Below are 14,757 nucleotides of genomic sequence, written 5' to 3'. Positions count from 1 at the left end.
TCACTCTGCCTTTCTGAGCCTCTCTTTCCTCCTTTATAAAATAGGGATAATAACTACCTGAAAGTGTTTGTTGCTCAGTCGTGTCCGACTCTTTGCCACCCTATGGACTGTAGCCCCCAGGCTCCTCTGTCCATGGGATTCTCCAGGCAAAAATACTGGAGTGTGTTGCCATTTTCTTCTCCAGGGGATCTTCCTGACCCAGGGATTGAACCCAGGTCTCCTGCACTGCAGGCAGATAATCTTGACCGTCTGAGCCACCAGGGAAGCCCCCAGTAATAGTGCCTACCTCACCAAGTTTAAATGTAATCATTTTTCTGTAATACTCAGCATAGAAGCTGCCAAATAGCAGGTGTTGAATGCATGATAGCAAATGTTGCTGTGATTGTCATTGATTCTGTGCAAGTCTTTACCTGGCCTTCTCTGAACACTACCCCCTTTCTCTCCTGAAATGCTCAGCCAGGTGCCCTGACATTTTGTGTGGCTGGCATACAGGCACAAACGTGTCCCAATCACTCACTTTCTTGTTGCACCACCCAGCTGTGCCTGCGAGGAATAACTTAACTCGTGCCCACATAGTGTGCTTTGCCAGCCCACGCAGGGCTGAAAGCCTGCCAAGGCCTGACTCATGCTAGGAGCACAGCCCAGGCCCGTTTTCAGCCATAGCAGAACTCTTGTCTACCCCTTGCCTCCAAGCTTTGTGGGGGTGTGCCCTGGAGCATGCACATTTATTCATTTAGAAATGACATGTTTATTATATGTGATATGCACATACAACTTACTGTACTAATATACCCTGTTATAAAACAGCCCTCCCCGAAATTGACTTATTTTAAAAGTTGATACAAAAACATAAACACGGAAGACAGTTGGGATGCTTTCTCCCCACTCTCCATCATCTGGTGCGCTGACTGTTCTTCAGGGGCCCCCGCTGTCGTGTCAAACACCCTCTGTGTGAATGGACCAGGTGGACAAGGAGGGTCAGCAGACACAGGGCACTGGAAATGCTTTTGAAAAGTGGAGGGTCCTTTGATTTGGCAAATAAACCACCTAAATGATCCGTGTTGATAATATGTGGTGGCTGGAGATTTTGGTAAATGGAATCATGAACCTGCTCTGAAGGAAACATGACAAGTATTTGTGACATGCTCAGTCCAGCATGTGGCTCATGGATGAGCAGCGGCAGCATCTCCTGGGAGCTCATTAAAAGTGCATAATCTCAGGCCCCAGCCCTGACCTGCTGAATTGGAACCTGCATTTTGACTAGATCCCCGGGGAGTCATATGTACATCCATGTTACCTTACTCTAGACAGGGGCAAGCAAACTTTCTTAAAAATTCTATTTTTTAAGAAGAATTAAGAATTCTTTTAAGAAAACTATATTTAAGGTGTACAACATGATGATGTGACATATATATATATAGTGAAATGATATAGCAAACTAATTAACATATCATCTCCTTTTGTGTGTGCTGAGTGCACCTGAAATCTACTCTTTGCAAATTTCCAGCATTCAGTACTGTGTTGTTAATTATAACCATCATGCTGTACCTTTGACCCCTAGACTTATTCATCCTACCTAACTGCAACTTAATTTTTTTCTGTAAAGAGCCAGATAGTAGTGGCTTTGCAGGCCACAACTCTGAATCTTAGGAATGAGCCTGATTGGGTTCCAGTAAAACTTTATTTACAAAAAAGAGCAGTGGGCTGGATTTGGCCTGCAGGCCATAGTTTGTAGCCCCTGCTCCAGACTTCAAGTTTACTGTCTAGAACATAGACAATTTATTCACTTAACATATAGGATTTTTGCTGCCATTTGGAGGTTGTAGAGGTCTCTTTGTAACACAATATGTATTTTCTGGTTTCTTAAAGACATTACTCTCCCCTCAACCCTATACATGCACACATACACCCACTGTGCTCATGGTGGCCTGCGGGTTCAGCAAAGATCTGTTTCTTTCTTCCTATCATCCATCTATCATCTCCTTTAGTTTCTTACCTTTTAAAAATTGTCATTTATTTACTAGTAAGTCAAATAAAGTTCCCTGCCCCCCACCACCATTATAAAAGGGACAGTAGAGGCTGGTTTATTTCATACTTTCCAATTCAGGCATATCTGTATCTGTGTTTAAATTTCAGACCTGCTTCTGTGTGACCACACACTGATTATTTAATCCCTCTTAACTTTGGTTTCCTCATCTGAAAAATGGAAATAAATCAATACCTTCCCTCATACAAGTGCTTAGAACAATGCCTGACACCTAAGCGCTCAATATACATTAAACTACCATGAGATCACTATAGGACCCTCAAAAACACTGAAGAGGAAGGTATAAAATTGTAGCAAAATGACTTCCCAAAAGATAACCCCTGCGACCTTCAGGGCAATGTCTTCCAGTCTTTTTTCTAGGCATAAGTTTAAAATTTTTGCTTAGTGGTGCTCATTCCTAATTCTTTTAAATGGCATTTTTGACCCTGAAAAAAGGACAGCGATCGCATTGGCAGTGGAAGGCAGGCCACCCAGAAAGGAAAGGAATCAGGAGGCTGGACGGCTGTAACACCTGTGCTTCGCTGTTCTGTCTATAATCAGCAAGCACTGCCCGATGCGTGTCCAGTAGGAACAGCCAGCAAGTGCCGTGTGTTAAGATCTTGCCAGCATTATCCTGGCTCATCCTCATACCACCTGCAGCCTTGCGGGGTAGAAACTGCCATCCTATTTTCAGATGAGTCAGTCCAGCACAGTGGTCAGCCACACTGGCTCTGAGTTAAGTGTGTTAGGGCTGCTACAACAAAGTTCCAGAGATGGGGTGCCCCAAATAGCACAGCTTCACTGCCTCACAGTTCTGGAGGCCAGAAGTCCCAAGTCCAGGTGTTGGCAGAAGCGGTTCCTGGGAAGGCGCTGTCCTCGGCCTGGGTCTCCAGGCCTCTCTCCTTGACTTGTAGATGCCGCCTTCTCCCCATGTCTCCGCACATCACCTTCCCTCAGTGCGTGTCTGTCTCTGTGTCCTCACCTCCCCTTAATGTAAGGACACCAGTTGTATTGGATCAGGGCCCTGATGACTTCATTTAACCTGAATCACCTTTAAGGAGCCCCATCTCTCAACACAGTCACACGCTGAGGTCATGGGGGTTAAGGTTTCAGTACACGAGCTTGGGGGAGCTACAATTTAGCTCATACCAGGCTCTAGAGTCAGCCAGGCCTGGGCTGGCATTCTAGCTCCACTGCTTACTCACCACTTAATCTCATGAAGCCTCAGCTTCCTCATTTATAAGAGGGAACTAACAACATCTCCCACGTGGGTTGCTGCAGGAGGATGAAATGAGACACTTAGCACTTGGCACTGTGCTTGGTCAGCCCTCTGGTTATTGGGAACGAGGGTGGCAGGTGTTGGGGATGCCCCACTTGCAACCCTCATTACCCAAGTGCCCACGAGGCTGCCGTGGGCTGGACCACCCATGGGGACAGCTCACCTGCTCAAGCACACCCTCGTTCTCTGCCCGGGGAATTCTCTATGCTACCCAAGTTGGCTCAGCCCAACAGGACAGTGCTAAAGTGTCCAACGCTGAATGCCAACAGGGGCACCCCTCAGGCCCTGAGCAATAAGATGCAGTAGTCAAAAAGTCCAGTTTCCCTGTAGTGGTCACTCTCAAGTGTATTCTATTAATATGTGGGTCCCCAGCATGACTGAGCCCTAGCTACTCACAATGCCAATTAAAGCAGGCTTTGATGGTGTTCCTCCTTCCCCTGACTTATCCTTCCATTTATGATTCCTGGGATCACCTCCCAAATAAGCCATCACACCCAAGTCCTTGCATCCAAGTCAATCCTAAAGGAAATTAGTCCTGAATATTCATTGGAAGGACTGATGCTGAAGCTGAAACTCCAATACTTTGGTCACCTGATGGGAAGAGCTACCTTGTTTGAAAAGACCCTGATGCTGGGGAAGATTGAAGGCGGGAGGAGGGTATGACAGAGGACGAGATGATTGGATGGCATCACCAACTTGATGGATATGAGTCTTAGTAAGCTCCAGGAATTGGTGACAGACAGGGAAGCCTGGCGTGCTGCAGTCCATGGGGTCGCAAAGAGTCGGACACGACTGAGTGACTGAACTGCGCTGAACTGAACCCAAGTCCTTGCCTCAACATCAGCTTCAAAAGTGTCCCACCTGAGATAATGAGGAACCTGGGTCCCAGAGCAGCTCTGAGACTTGATGAGGGTGCAGGCAGGGAGTGCTGGGCCTGAGGTCTGAACCGTGGCTTCTCTGGCTCCAAAGCCAATCACCGTGTAACATCTTTAGTCCTGTTTTCCCTCATTCTGTTTATTCTCTCATATTTCTCTCCTCTTCTGTGCAACCACGGGCAGGAAGCCATTTTATAAAGAAGGAAAAGCTTCTCCTTTTCTCTCCTTAGAAACATAACCTAAGGCAATCTCCCTGTCTTTCCCCCTTGACCTTCATGCCACCTCCACTCCAGAGCGGGAGGCACCAGAGGACCCACGAGGGGATCCTGGAAAGCCCAATGCGGCCAGGAGTGGACCCATCTCAGCCCACGAGGTTTACCTAGGTCAAGCCCCTTTTACTGGACATGGCCAATAGAAAGCTAAGTAGCCATGGCTCTTGTCCTGAACAAGTGAACAGTTTTATAGGAAAAAACTCTTCCTTTCCTCACCTGGAAAATGGGGATAATAATAGCTCCCTTGTCAAGAGGTTGTTGTGAGAATTAAATGAGGCTGTGCTGGCATTGGGCTTAGTACACAGTAAGGCCTTAGTTAGAGGTAGTTGTTGTTAAAAAAGTTAAACAGAAAAGCTTCTTGTGGGGAGGACAGGAAGGAGCTGTCATTTCTGTCTTGGCAATTGAAGCTGGGTCTTAACGATGAGTACGAGTTGAAATTATTAAGCTGCTGGTAACCATGATGCTCCCTGAATGGGGAGAGCCTGTCCAGGAGAGCCTCTGGATCCAGCTATGCCTAAAGCCAGGACTTCCTTTGTGGCTTAAACAATTTGGTGTTAAGTTCCCATTGCTTGGAACAGGAGGGACCTAACATAAATCCTTATCTTCTTTTACACAAGTTCTCCTGTCAGTTGTCAGATGAATATACCTTAATGTTTTAACTGTCCTTTCTGCCTAGACCACACACAAGTCTTACCAACAATGTCCAGCATGACTGGCTGTCTGGTTATACCCACTGTGGCCCTTGAGTGTTCCAAGTGAGACCCTAGGTATCATGGGGCAGGGACAAGCCATCCCTGTGCCTGGTCTGAATTCTGGACCCATGAGATCTGTGAGCACGATAAACACCAGTGCTTTGAGTTTTTACACAGAGACAGTAACTGAAATACCCTCCTACCCTCCATGCCCATGTTCATGAAGAAAAAGATAACTCAAATGCATGGCACAAATAAATAATCTTTAATTTCAATAAACAGCTCCCCATTATACCAGACAACACGCTGTGGGAAGAGATACAGAAGCATCCAACAGAGAGAGAGAGAGATCTATTCTAACTACACTAATTTCTTAGCACAAGAGAAGTGACTTTGGTTCACACACAAAACACAGCGAGACTCTCAGAGTGTGACACGAGGGAGACTCTTGGGTGGGGGCGTGGTGGGCGTGGTGGCCTTTTTATTCCATGTAACCGTCCTCTGCAGGTCTTCTGGGAGTCACAATCACCATGGTTCGGTCAAAAAATGTTACTTCTGCTCTATCATATTCTATTAACTTGCTATTCACACACGCTACTGTTACTGAGGTGGGGTCTTGACACACAGGAGGGTGGTGAGTGAAACTTCACTGACGGGCAAGGCAGACAGGAGGAGTGCTCAGGCCTGAGGTCCCAGCCAGTGCCTCGCTCACCAAGGGGACACACATGCACACACACACACACACACACACGCTCACCTGAGGGCACACACGCCAGAACATCCACACACATACCCCCGGGGAGTCCCCAGGGAGAAGCTAACACAAGGACGGCTTCAGGGAAGCCAGGAGAGGCTTCTGACACTGGACTATTTTTTGTTGCCGTTTGGTTTCTTCAGATAGTCTAATCTATGTATCACACCCACTAAAGAGAAGACAAAGTACTTACACGTTGGGGCAAAGGTAGCAGGTTTGAGGAACCTCTGGGAACAGCAGGCTGTTCGGGAGTCACCCAGTGGGTGCGCATTTTGGGGTTGGGGGGGGTGGTTAGGCCTCCCAACACTGGCCAAAGTGAAAATGAAGTGAAAGTGTCAGTCACTCAGTCATGTCCAACTCTGAGACACTGGCCAGACTCTTGGAAAACTTCATCTCAGTGGAGGTTGGCACCCTCGGGGAGGTCTTTTCTCTGGCCTGAGGGTTGAAAGAGCATTTTAGGGCAGAAGGATCCAGGAGAGCAAGCACTGTCCATAGGTCTCACGGCAGAGCCTGCTCAGTTTGCAGCTGATGGATGGATGGGGCTTCTGGAAAGTTCTCAGGCCTCACTCCTCAAGGGCGGCCAGTGTGTGATCAATAGTCAGTGTCCTCTTGGTTCTGAGAGGAGTTGGGTGTGTATGGGTGTGTGTGTGGTGTGTGTGTGTGGATGGAACAGTATACACATATGGCATTTTTTTGTCCTAAGTTTTCTTCCTTGTTTCCACAGGCGACAGCTACCGTCCCCGCGGCCCTCAGGTCACCTCCAGCGAGGCAGGGGACACGCGGTCGCACTCGGCCCGGGACCGCAGGCTGTGCCACTGCTCCACGGCCGTGCGGTGGGCGCTGAGCATCCGCCGCCAGTGGTTCGATTCCGAGGGGCCGGAGGAGTACTGGCCGATGACGATCCTCCCGATGAAGTCGTTGCTGCTCTTCATGTTGTGGCCGAACACTAACCAGAGGGGCAGGGGAGGCAGGACAGAGGCGTTAGTCTCCATACGCCTCGACGACAGGCGCGAGTCCTTGTTTTCAGAACACTGTTTCTTTTAACCCCGGAAAATTCCCCGATTCCCTCCTCATCCTCCCGTAAGTCCCTTGGCTGCAGCTTTTAACCTCTGACCCTGCAGCCTCACCACGCTGCCCTCAGGGCATGACAGCCGGGTAGTCCCGGTGGAACCGCCCAGCCACCACTGGAGTCCAGCTGAGTGCTTGAACCAGGTTCTGAAGGCCGCACTGCTCACGCAGGGGCTGGAAATTCCCTGTGGGGGCAGCCTGTGCGCTGTAGGCTGTCCAGCAGCACTTCAGGCCTCTACCACCAGCTGCCATTTTCACCCACAATCCCCAAATCTCCACACAGGGCCCAGTATCTCCAGGGCGTCAATTCACCCCAGATAAGAACCACCTGGTTAAGCTGTAGGTCATGAGAACAGACATCCTAGGTGAATCCTAGGGCTTCCTTCATAGCTCAGTTGGTAAAGAGTCTGCCTGCAATGCAGGAGACCCTGGTTCGATTCCTAGGTCGGGAAGAGCCTTTGGAGAAGGGATAGGCTACTGACTCCAGTATTCTCGGGCTTCCCTTGTGGCTCAGCTGGTAAAGAATCCACTGCAATGTGGGAGGCGTGGGTTCGATCCCTGGGTTGGGAAGATCCCCTGGAGAAGGGAAAGGCTACCCACTCCAGTATTCTGGCCTGGAGAATTCCATGGACTATACAGCCCATGGGGTCGCAAAGAGTGAATCCTGGCTCTGTCATTCGACAGCTCTGGGACCCCTGAGATAAGCAAAGGAGCCCCTCTGACACTCAGTTTCCTCCTTGGTTACACGGGAATCTTAACTACCTTAGGAGCCTGCACTGAGGTTCTGGCACTTAATGTTGTTCGGTTGCTAAGCTGTGTCCGACTCTTTGCAACCCCATGGACTGTAGCACGCCCGACTTCCCTGTCCTTCACTGTCTCCCAGAGTTTGCTCAAATTCATGTTCATTGAGTAGGTGATGCTTTCTAACCATCTCATCCTCTGCCGCCCTCTTCTTAGTAAGTGCAGCCTTGGCACTTAATAAGTACTCAATAAACACTACACTGCTCTTTCAATCCTCAATTTCTACCTGTTGACCTTTATGAAAGAGACAGGCCGCAGAGGCAAGGCTCCTGAGAGAAAGGGCTCTGGCAATTTCTTCTCCCTTTGTTGCACTGTATGTCCTTTCGGAAGGCTGTTAATTCCCATGCAAGCTTAATTCGTGTCTTTCAAGCCTAATGAGATAGCTTGATTTATCTTTCCAGCCGAGTTCTGCCTAATTCCTTATCTGCATGTGGGGAGTCAGGGCATGCCATCTCGCTGATGGGAAAGCAGGCTGTGTTTGTGTTATAAATGAAGGACTACAGAATGGGGACTATCAAAGATTCACCCAGCGTGAGCAGAGCACAGGCGAGCAGATCCCAGAAGGGGTGCCCATTATCAAACAAACCAGCTAAAATATGCAACCCAAAACAGAGACTGAATGCTAACAAATCTCTGTTCTCCTCTGTGGGATTCACATCAAGAATTCCAAATGATAAAAATAAGGGGAAAAGAAGAAAAGTGGAAAAACAAAAACTCTATCCACTGTTTTAAGCCCCAGAAGACCAAGAGTGAACTGGGCTAAGTGACATCTCCATCCACAGTGTCCCATACCTATCAGCTCCATGAACAAAAATTGGACCATGTTCATTTTTCGTACATCTGGTAAAGTGGTCACTATGCATAGGAAGAGCTTATTTATAGGGAAACCCCTTACAGAAGAGAAAAATTAGGACTAGTCTTTGCTTAATAAAGGAAACTGCTGAGAAGCTCTCTGATGCATCTGAAAAAACCAACAAGCACAACTTTTTTGAATAGGCAACATGCAGGACTCTTGAACCACATCTTGTAGGGAATGGAAGGTTAAACTTTCACCAAATGAAAACAAGTTACCAGAGTCCCTTTTCCTGTAGGCCTCACATCTAAAGCAAGATATCAGGAGACCATTTCAGGCCCCATTTGGACTTTTTCCCTGGGGATAAAATGTTCACACAATGCCTGCAGCTGCTTCTGTGCTACAGCAGCAGAGCTGAATAGCTGCAAGAGGGACTGTGTGGCCTTCAAAGCTGAAAATATTTACTATCTGGTCCTTTACAAAGATGTTTGCCAACCCCTCCTCTAGAACATCATTTATGAGCATGAAAAATGGAAACAACAAAAACACTTCACGAGCAAGTGTGAGTGAGGCTGTTGATATCCTGCCCACCCTGAAGGCTACCCCTAGCCTTTGTTGCTGGCATCCCTAGGTGAGCGCCCGCTGCTCTCTGCCTGGGACATGCCAGTGTATGCTGACCATGTGACTTTCGCAGGGGCCTTGGGCCACACAAGAGCAACTTGACCTCAGAAAAGGCTGGGGACTAGGGTCAGCCACCCGGACTGTCAGCCATGCTTGCATGACTGACCCCTAAACCAAATTCTAGACACGAAGCCTTCAGTGAGCTTCCCTGGTTGGTGATCCTCCGAGCATGTTGCCACACGTCATTATTGGGAGAATGAAATGCTGTCCACGTGACATTTGTAACTCATGCCTGGTCTCTCCTGGACTCTTCCTTTTGCTGGTTTGAGTCTGTATCTTTTCACTGCAGTGAACTATAACCATGAGTATAACAGCTTTTCCAAGTTCTGTGAGTCCTGGAGGATCAATGAACCTGCCAGTGGTCCCGCCTCCCAAGCTCCAGTTACCCACTCATGGATCATCCTTCACTGGCCTGCCTCCCTTTCTGGTCTCACTTGCCCAATCTCTTATCAGTATTTCCTGGGATCACCTTCCTAGTAGCCTGCTTGCACCCAAGTCTTGTCTTAGGATCAGCTTTGGGAGCACCCAGACAAACACTGGAGAGGATTAATAATTTCTGATGTGACAATACCATGGAAACCAGCACCATGGTTAAAAATGAGACAGACCTATATATACAAGATGGAAATGTCTCCAAGACATATTGCTAGGAGACAAAATCTAGTTGCAAAAACAGTATATGTAAACACAATCTCTTTTTGCTTAAAAAAAAAAAAAAGAAAAAAAACGATATTGGGTTGGCCAAAACGTTCGTTCAGATTTTTCCATAAGATCGTATGGAAAAACCCAAATGAATATTTTGGTCAACCCAATATATAGATTAGAAAACAATATCTGGAAAACTATTCACAAAATTGTTAAGAGCAGCTCTCTCTAGGGAAGGGAAACAGAACTTTCTACTTTCTGTACTTATTATATAAGTGTGTACAGTTTGAGCTTCTAATAAGAATATATAATTTGGGGGAAAAAAAAAACAAAGGAAAAAATAAGCCTCTATTAGAGAATCTACATCGAAATCAGCAGAAGGGGCAGAAGTATGAACGGAAATCTGATAGCCTACGCTTCTTATCCCAATGTGCAAAGGAACTTGGCTTGGTGAATCATTCAGCTCTTGAAGGGTGGTCGCTCTTCAGTGATTCAGCCTTTCTGACGGGAAGCAGTCGTTGCTACGGCCATCTGAGCTAATTGGCAGGCTTCGGGACTTGCAAATCACTTGGAAAAGTTGTGGCAATCTTAACAGTCTTTTAAAAGCCAAACATTTAAAATGCAAATTGTAATACCCTGAATAAAACTAATGACTTCTATCATAAACGTTGCCTGGGAGAACATCAAGTTTGCCATCTCTCTCAATTCCAGGGATTGTGTTGGTGGAGAGCATAGGGAATTACACTGGATATTGACTGAATCCAGAGAGCGGCTCAGAGACAGGAGGCTAGATATCCCTGGCCCACTCCACCCTGTACACAGGGAAGCCAAGTCACTGAGCGAGCTGGTGGCAACATGCAGTATTTGCAGCAAAAAAAAAAACAAACCCTGTATATGAAGTAAATTCCTCATAACTAGATCCCTATATTTCTCCGTTTCAAAAACCATAATATCTAGAAATTTTATTGTGAGGCACCCCAAATATCCCCACTGACTGTCATGGGGACTCATTTTACTACCATCATTTGTGTATATCTTCACAATGTATATGCTCTAATTTATCCTCATCGTCTGGAGGGATTTTCTGAACAACCTGAATAATCCAGAGAGTGACAGAAAGGGACAGATGTCAACAAGGACCTATTGTATAGCACAGGGAACTATACTCAATATCTTGAGTAACCTATAATGGAAAATAATCAAAAAGAATGTGTGTGTATGTGTGTAACTGAATCACTTTGCTGTACACTTGACTTAACACAACATAGCAAATTAACCATATTCAATTTTTAAAAAGGCATAGATGTCACAAAGTCCAAGCACAAAACCTATGCAGAGGGGGCCTCACATTTTCCCTTAGATCTTATTTATTCTTCATGAATTTAGACATAATTCAAATATACTTGGTCATCTGCTTTCCCCATCTGGAGTAATTTTAATCAATTTAGTGGACTGTGACTACCAGCCAGATACCAGAACTTAGAGTAGTACAGGGCCATTTGATGAAGGGGCAAACAATCCTTTCCTCCTTCACAGAGCCCGGGGATAGTCACTGTGTGATCATTTATTTATTTATTTGAACTTTTTATTTTGTATTCGGGTATAGCCAATTAACAATGCTGTAAGTTTCAGGTGAATAGCAAATAGACTCTGTCATATATATACATGTATCCATTCTCCCTGAAACCCGCCTCCCATCCAGGCTGCCACATAACACTGAGCAGAGTTCCATGTGCTATATTAATATAATATGTCCTTTTTGGTTATCCATTTTAAATACAGCTGTGTGTACCTGTCACCATCCCTTCCAAAGATCCCTTCCACCTGGAAACTGTAAGTTCATTTTCTAAGTTTGTGAGTCTATTTCTGTTTTGTAAATAAGTTCATTTGTATCACTTTTTAGATTCCACAGACAAGAGATGTCCTATGATATTTCTCCTTCTCTGTTTGACTTAATTCACTCAGTATGACTCTGATGGTTCACTGTTATGGGGGGCTGCTCCGAGCCCCTAGGTCCATCCATGTTGCTGCAAATGGCATTATTTCATTCCTTTCAGTGACTAAGTAATATTCCATTGAAAGCCTTCCTAAGAGAACAATGGAAAGAAGTAGAGGAAAATAACAGAATGGGAAAGACTAGAGATCTCTTCAAGAAAATTAGAGATACCAAGGGAACACGTCACACAAAAATGCGCACAATAAAGGACAAAAATGGTATGGACCTAACAGAAACAAAAGATATCAAGAAGAGGTGGCAAGAATACCCAGAAGAAGTATACAAAAAAGATCTTAATGACTCAGATAACCATGATGGTGTGATCACTCACCTAGAGCCAGACATCCTGGAGTGTGAAGTCACATTAGGCCTTAGGAAGCATCACTATGAACAAAGCTAATGGAGGTGATAGAATTCTAGCTGAGTTATTCCAGAATCCTAAATCTGTTAAAGTGCTGTAGTTAATATATCAGCAAATTTGGAAAACTCAGCAGTAGCCACAGGACTGGAAAAGGTCAGTTTTCAATCCAATCCCAGAGAAAGGCAATGCCAAAGAATGTTCAAACTACTGCACAACTGCACTAATTTCACATGCTAGCAAGGTCATGCTCAAAATCCTCCAAGCCAGGCTTCAGCCTACGTGAAAGGAGAAATTCCAGATGTACAAGCTGGATTTAGAAAAGGCAGAGGACCAGAGATCAAACTGCCAACATCTGTTGGATCACAGAAAAAGCAAGAGATTCCAGAAAAACATCTGCTTCATTGACTGTGCTAAAGCCCTTAATGGTGTGAATCACAACAAACTGTGGAAAATTCTCCAAGAGATGGGAGTACTAGACCAATTTATCTGTCTCCTGAGAAACCTGTATGCAGGTTAAGAAGCAACAGTTAGAACTGAACATGGAACAGCAGACTAGTTCAAAACTGGGAAAGAAGTACGTCAAGGCTGTATATTGTCACCCTGTTTATTTAATTTATATGCAGAGTACATCTTGCAAAATGCTGGGCTGGATGAAGCACAAGCTGGAATCAAGATTGCCGGGAGAAATATCAATCACCTCAGATACGCAGATGACACCACCCTATGACAGAAAGCAAGAGGAACTAAAGAGCCTCATGATGAAGGTGAAAGAGAAGAGTGAAAAAGCTGGCTTAAAACTCAGCATTCAGAAAACTAAGATCATGGCATCTGGTCCCATCACTTCATGGCAAATAGATGGGGAAACAATGGAAATAGTGACAGACTATTTTCTTGGGCTCCAAAATCACTGCAGATGGTGACGGCAGCCATGAAATTAAAAGACACTTGTTCCTTGGAAGAAAAGCTATGACAATCCTAGAGAGCACATTAAAAGGCAGAGATTTTACTTTGCTGATAAAGGTCCATATAGTCCAAGCTATGGTTTTTCCAGTAGTCGTGTACGGACCATATAGAAGGCTGAGCACCGAAGTATTGATGCTTTTGAACTGTGGTGTTGGAAAAGAGTCTTGAGAGTCCCTTGGACTGCAAGGAGATCAAACCAGTCAATCTTAAAGGTAATCAATCCCAAATATTCATTGGAAGGACTGATGCTGAATCTGAAGCTCCAACACGTTGGCCACCTGATGCGAAGAGCTGACTTGTTAGAAAAGACCCTGATGCTGGGAAAGATGGAAGGCAAGAGGAGAAGGGGACAACAGAGGACGAGATGGTTGGATGGCATCACCGACTCAATGGACATGAGTTTGAGCAAGCTTCGGGAGCTGGTGATGGACAGGGAGGCCTGGCGTACTGCGGTCCATGGTGTCACAAAGAGTTGGACACGACTGAGAGACTGAACAACAACAAATATTCCACTGTATATATGTGCTACATCTTCTTTACCCACTCCTCTGTTGATGGACATTTAGGCTGCTTCCATGTCTTGGCTATTGTAAACAGAGCTGCAATGAACACTGGGATGCATGTATCCTTTCAGATCATGTTTTTCTCTGACACATGCCCAGGAGTATGGTAGCTCTGTCTTTAGTCTTTTAAGAAACCTTCATACTGTTCTCCATAGTGGCTGTACCAATTTACACCCCCACCAACAGTATAGGAGGGTTCCCTTCTCTCCACACCCTCTCCAGCATTTATAATTTGTGGCTTTTTTTCTGTTAGCTACTCTCGCTTGTGTGGGGTGATATCTCATTGTCGTTCTGATTTGCATTTCTCTAATAATTAGCGATGTTAACATTTTTTTCATGTGCCTATTGGTCATCTGTATGTCTTCTTTGGAGAAATATCTGTTCAGGTCTTCTGCCCACTTTCTGAGTGGGTTATTTGTTTTAATGATGTTAAGCATCATGTGATCATTTGTTTTTATAATTTAAGATTCTGAATCTGTAGGAAGGCTCAGTGTCTGGGTTAATGGGTCAAATGAAGTACAAACAGTTTTCTATCAAACAGTTAAAACTTTAAAGCCTTTTTTAAAGTGTAAGTGGAAAGCGTTTGGGAAATAGAAAATTTACTCAAACCCCTTTACTTCTCCTCCCTACCTGATTACAGGAGAGTAGCAGCTGTGCCAGGAATACGCTCTGAGGTTGGAGGGAGCTCTCCCTCCAACCTCAACAGACCTCAAACACCCTGACAGCCACAGTCTCTGAGCATCGCCCTCTGTGTGGACCAGTGAGTCACCAAAGTCCATCTCTCTCCATCCTCAGATGCAGAGTGGACACAACCGGCACATTACACTTTCTGGAATTTCTCTCTACAGAATCACCAACATATGTGCCTCTGTGGTGCCAGTCACCACGGCCATGCAGCTGAGGAAGTCCCAACTGGCAAAACCAAAGCAGGATGAGAGCCTCAAGGCTTTGAAGGAGCGTGGAGAGTACCACTTCTCTACTAAGCACC

General features: G+C 45.7%; 1 protein-coding gene across 3 annotated transcripts in view; it reads right to left on the bottom strand.

The window, feature by feature from the left end:
- Positions 1-5,386: 5,386 nt before the first annotated feature.
- Positions 5,387-14,757, bottom strand: part of SYT17 (synaptotagmin 17) — an 88,833-nt gene continuing 79,462 nt past the window's right edge. For all 3 annotated transcript variants that reach the window (XM_025274659.3, XM_025274657.3, XM_025274661.3), the window contains exon 8: positions 5,387-6,844. In XM_025274659.3, coding sequence (XP_025130444.1) covers positions 6,648-6,844 — 197 coding nt within the window. In that variant the 3' untranslated portion in view covers positions 5,387-6,647. The remainder of the gene's footprint in view (positions 6,845-14,757) is intronic.

The sequence above is a fragment of the Bubalus bubalis genome, chromosome 24, assembly GCF_019923935.1.
Source record: "Bubalus bubalis isolate 160015118507 breed Murrah chromosome 24, NDDB_SH_1, whole genome shotgun sequence".
Taxonomy (NCBI): Eukaryota; Metazoa; Chordata; class Mammalia; order Artiodactyla; family Bovidae; genus Bubalus; species Bubalus bubalis.
Note: the sequence above shows the minus strand (reverse complement) of the source record. Positions and strands in the feature narration are given on the sequence as shown.